The sequence below is a fragment of the Erigeron canadensis genome, chromosome 7 (assembly GCF_010389155.1).
Source record: "Erigeron canadensis isolate Cc75 chromosome 7, C_canadensis_v1, whole genome shotgun sequence".
Lineage (NCBI taxonomy): Eukaryota > Viridiplantae > Streptophyta > Magnoliopsida > Asterales > Asteraceae > Erigeron > Erigeron canadensis.
The window spans coordinates 29,292,280-29,297,773 of NC_057767.1; the positions used below are offsets into that span (position 1 = coordinate 29,292,280).

The following is a 5,494-nucleotide window of genomic DNA, read 5'->3' on the forward strand; positions in this document are numbered from 1 at the left end:
GGGATGTTCATTATTTGGATACACCGAATAATCCACCCAATCCATTTGACATTTGTATTATTTGGATTGGGTTATTCGGATTTGGTTTGATGTTTGGGTAAAACCGAATAAGGAAGTCGGTAAATGGTTTGGTTTTGGTTTTAAAAAATTTCAATTGGTCCCCAACCAAAACCCGATTGAGCATTTAATGTGTAATAAAAACTATAACTTTATTTAAATGACATAAATACAACTCTACTTATTAAAATAAGTTAATCCTAAATATCAAAATGTACATAGTTATTTTGAATAACATCATATGAATAAATAAAATGGTATACATATACATTTGGATTGCATAATTATTCAAATATATTAAATTAAAATTTTGGTTTACATTTTTTATTTGGGTAATCTAAAACCCGACCAGATAATCCGAACTTTATTTGGGTGGTTTGGATTGGGTGGTCATATATATGGATTGGATATTGGGTGGTTTACTAATTTTTTAAAAAGCGAATAACAAAAAGTGAATAACTCTATTCTCCCAAAACCCGACCGAATGAACACCCCTACTCGTGTCTTATAAACTAGTCATTCTAAAACACACCCTTCCGCAGTTCCATCTCTCGGGGTGGCTCAATCAATGATTTAAAAACCGGTATTTTAGTCATACTGATGTGGAAAAATTTTCCGGTATTATCGGTATTACCGGAAATTCCGGCCGAACGACCATTTTTAATTTATTATATTTTTTGTGTAAAAATCATAAAAAAATTGTTACAATTTAACAAAAATAATTAAAATGCAATTATATTTCACTAAAAAATAATACTAAATATGTATTTCATAACAAAATATAAGTTTTAAAGTTCATAAACAAAAAAAAAAATAACATTAAAGTATCATAAAAATAATTTTTTTAAAAAATCAAAATTTATTTTTTGAAAATACTGGAAATACCGGAAAGTACCGGGAATACCGCCCGGTATTAAATAGTGAAAATACCGGACTTAAAATACCGACGTTGTCTCGAGTACTGGTAATACCAATCGGTATTTACCGGTATTTAAAACATTGGTCTCAACCCATCTTGATGCATAATTAGAATTTCTTTTATGGCTTGCAATTTTTTAGGTGTTTTTTAGTTCTTTTTTATTTCGGATCCTATACATGAAATTAAGATCTTACAAAATGTAGGCCATGAAACTCTTCGCATACATTTGTTTTTAATCTATCTTGAGTGGAAGCAACAAAAACAAATCAAACTAATGAAGAAAATGTAACTTTGGCTACCATTTAAACTCTAACTTGGCTACTGATTGTAAAATATTAACGCCTTAATTAATGAATCCATAGATTATCTATTTTTGGGTTGCAATCGATCTATTTTAAAGGTTAAATCGCCGGGATTTTTTTTATGTGTATGTATAAATATTTATACGTACATGCTTAATTACATATATAAATTTATGTGAATAAAATTATAGCATTTTGTAAATTAGTAAATCAAATATATATAATACTACTTAGGAGTTTCTTGCAATAACCAACACCATCTATATGTGGTACTACTAGGAATATATCATTTTATCAAATCCTATTGACTTATTTATTTATTGTATTTAGTTTCATATATATCATTTGATATTATCAATGTATCAAGTTATTAAGAACATTCTTATATTGATTTTTTAGGAGAATATATTATTTCATTATCAAATGTAATGGAGTTCGAGGGCTAAAATGGAGGATAATATATCATTGTGGCCAACTTGTCAATTGATTGGCTTCATTCCGCATTCGAATTGAAGTGATAAGATTCATGTTTAGGAATTATTTGATCCATTTGTTAAGGGCCATTAATCGAATTTACATATATAATAATAATTATTATATATATAACTTAATTAACTCTCACATCTCATCATCATCTTGATCACATATAAATAAATCTATTCACTAAAATCTAAAACTAGCTAGTATTATTACAAGATAGATTTCAAATAACCCAACGATAGCTAAGTTTATAGGCACTAAAGGGACAAATGGTTAGTGCTTTTGTAATATTGTAGAAGCATGATGAAAACTACATCCACTTATCAAACCATTTGGTGAAAGAGAATGAGGGACGGATTAAATCAAATACCACCACCCCCAACCCTACATGAAAAAAATATAACCTTTATAAATGGCCTGACATCACCAAAGTTATAAAATTGTGACTTTTGTAGGGTTCATTCCCTTATCATCAGAATTTTTATCATAACTCCACCAACATGCGTACGGTCACGATTAAGTCTTCAATCATATTCAAAACCCTATCACAACATTTCACTCTCCACTTACTATAACAAACATGATAACAACATTAGTATATATATCAACCCTAATGTCCACCAATATTGTTTCATTGTGACTACTCAAAGAATATAAAATATATATATCAAAAAAGAAAGATCAAATCCTAGCTTGAGACTCCTAAAAGAAAAAAAGAAATTAAGATGGGGCAAGAAGATGAGATGATGATTATGATGAGGAAAGGACCATGGACAGAACAAGAAGATGTTCATTTGGTTTCTTTCGTTAACACGTTTGGAGACCGACGATGGGATTTCATAGCAAAAGTTTCAGGTTTGAAGGTGGCGGGAGATACAAAATTGAAAATCTAGGTAGTAAATTGGTTACTATATTAATTAGCTAGCTAGGGTTAAAGATCTATTTTTTGGCCTTGGTAATTTTGAGCAAATTAACATGATAACTAAAGGAACACCAAAAATTAATTTTTTAAAATAGTTCAATTATATTACCTTTTTTTTTTTTTTGTATATTTTCTTCAGTCTAATCAACCCAAATATAAATGTTTGGGGATTATTTTTCTTGAAATTTTGATTATTCAGGTTTAAAAAGAAGTGGAAAGAGTTGTAGATTAAGATGGGTAAACTATCTACACCCTGGTTTGAAAAGAGGCAAGATGACTCCTCAAGAAGAATGCCGAATTGTTGAGCTTCACTCTAAATGGGGGAATAGGTTCGATTCTTTTCGTATGATTATATATCTATTTCTATTTCTATAGTAGTAATATGACCTTTTATGTAAGATGATAATGAGAAATTTTCATCAATTCATAACTTGCAAGACTTATTCATGATCCATATATATATGTTTCTTGAAATTTTTAATATGAAAGTTAATGTTATTTTTCTAATATTTCGTATTGGTGGATACAAGTAATTAAGCTAGCAATTTTGTAATTATTCCTTTTTTGCTTGCTTTATATTAATTCAATTCATGTACATAATAAAAGTTAACCGGAAATATTCTACCACTAAATGTCGATTCGCCCAATATATTCATTAGATATATATGCGTATATATATTCTTGAAAGGATTTGGACTGGGAATACATGTATGCGTATTTGAAGGGTCTGTGTTTAGCTCGAATATACTTTAAGCTTTTAAGAGTGAAAATTGCTCATATATGATTTAATTATATTTAGTTACTTGCTAACGGTTATGTTTTTGTCCTTGTTTTAATTTTGTTTTCAATAACTTTTTAAAAAGTAAAATATTATAATATTACTTAATATTTAATACGAGTACTAGTTATGATTAGAATATATCGTCTACATATAAAAACGTTAGACGTATACCAGTATGATGCGATGACAACAATGGCAATGACGACGGTGTGATAACAGAGTTGATAATGGCAGGGTATCAACGGTGGTGGTATTTATTAAAAATTTTTAATTAAAAAATAGGTAGTGTAGTTATTCAGGTATAATACAAATGGTCCATTTTCAGTGCCCTATAAATATGCCTTCTTTGGAGGTTACATAACTTTCAATGATCAAGACAAAACTGAAGTTTATAAACATATACTAGCAAAATACGAGTAGCATTTTTCTTAAGTGATTGACGTTTAGTTAAAATGATTTAATAAATTTTTTTAAAAAAAAGAAAAGAAAAAACAATTAGAGGGTGGCCAATCATTTGCTGGATATTATTTAAGCATGTCAAAGTCCCCACACTTAACTTCATCATCATATGCCTCTTGGCCTTATGTGATGACAAGAAATAACAATGAACAAGTTGTAGTTTAGTGATTACTACGTATTCTCTATCACATAATGTATGTATTGCCTTTATCTTTTATTTACTTTATGCTAGCTTATATTGCTTGCTATGGTTTAAAGAATGAACTTTAATGATATGCCTCACAAATTGTATTTCTAGAGATTAATTATCAAGACTTTATTTTTTTTATGTTTCTTGATTATGAGATTTATGTGTAGATGGTCTAGGATTGCTCGAAAACTTCCAGGACGAACTGATAACGAGATTAAGAATTACTGGAGGACCCATATGAGGAAGAAGGCACAAGAAAAGAAAAGGGCATTGTTGTCTCCCTCTTCATCAACGTCGAATTCCACTTGCTACTCGTCCATTTGTACTAGCAGTAGTCCTACTAGCGATTCCATGCCAATGATGGAAACCAACGAAAGAAGCTTTTATGACACCGGGGGGTTAGAAATGGTGGCTAGAACAAATGGCAAAAACAATACTAGTCCAATGAAGAGTACCGCAACCAGTATTAATGATACTAGTGAAGGAATACAAGATGGGTATAATTCAATGGATGAGATATGGAAAGATATAGATTTATTAGAAGATGATGGTATAGGACATGTTTTCGGTACTTGCTATGAAATATCACCTTCTCCTATATGGGATTACTCATTGTGGATGATTGATAGCCAAGAGGAGATAGGAAGCAATATGTTTTTTCCCGACAACAAGCGAGCAATTTAGCACAACAGAATCGGCTAACATAGTTACATATTGGTGTTAATAGATGCAATAAAATCTTTAGATAATTATTTAAGTATATCATGTAATGTTACTTGTATGATTCAACAAAACCAATCAACTATATATGTTGTAAATTACGTATTCTTTCTCCATCACATTATGTATGTGTTTTCGAGTGAGAGAAGGATACAATGATTTACAACATATTTAATTAATTTTTGTATTATATCACCTAGATATAACATATGTAAGAATGTACTTTGTATTCATTTTCTTGTACTATCTGATTTCTCTTTGGTAAGAAAGACTTGTATATATGTGTATACATATGTTTATATATAGGTTTTAATCAAGGGATTATGTACCCCTAGCATCTTGCTATGGTTCCTTTTTAGTTTAACAATATTTAATTTGATTTTTTTTTTTTTTTTATATGTCTTTCATCCTAAGACTTACATTGCATAAAGGCTCTTACGTATTACTCTTTTTACTACCACGCCTATAGCAGAATCTCTTATTCTTATAAAGTCGATCATTTACTAAGATTATAAGTATATAATTATAAAGTCATTTTTGATGGGTTTAATTTCCAAGACTTTGATGTTTAACTTGATTCTTTGATGTAAACATATTCAATCGAGTTTCGTGTCCACTAAATTCACTAATTCAGTGGCGTGATAGATCTCAGGAATGGCCACGA

The 5,494-nt window shown here is 29.6% G+C and overlaps 1 protein-coding gene across 2 annotated transcripts; it reads left to right on the plus strand.

Moving 5' to 3' along the window:
* Positions 1-2,402: 2,402 nt before the first annotated feature.
* On the plus strand, positions 2,403-5,063 carry LOC122607019 (transcription factor MYB59-like). Of its 2 annotated transcripts, none has more exons than XM_043779937.1 (3): positions 2,403-2,613; positions 2,880-3,009; positions 4,278-5,063. In XM_043779937.1, exons 1-3 carry the CDS (start codon positions 2,484-2,486, stop codon positions 4,792-4,794), a joined length of 777 nt encoding a protein of 258 aa, XP_043635872.1. In that variant the 5' UTR covers positions 2,403-2,483; the 3' UTR covers positions 4,795-5,063. The 2 variants fall into 2 exon arrangements, with proteins under 2 accessions (XP_043635872.1, XP_043635873.1); XM_043779938.1 differs by having other exon boundaries at positions 2,502-2,651.
* Positions 5,064-5,494: the final 431 nt, after the last annotated feature.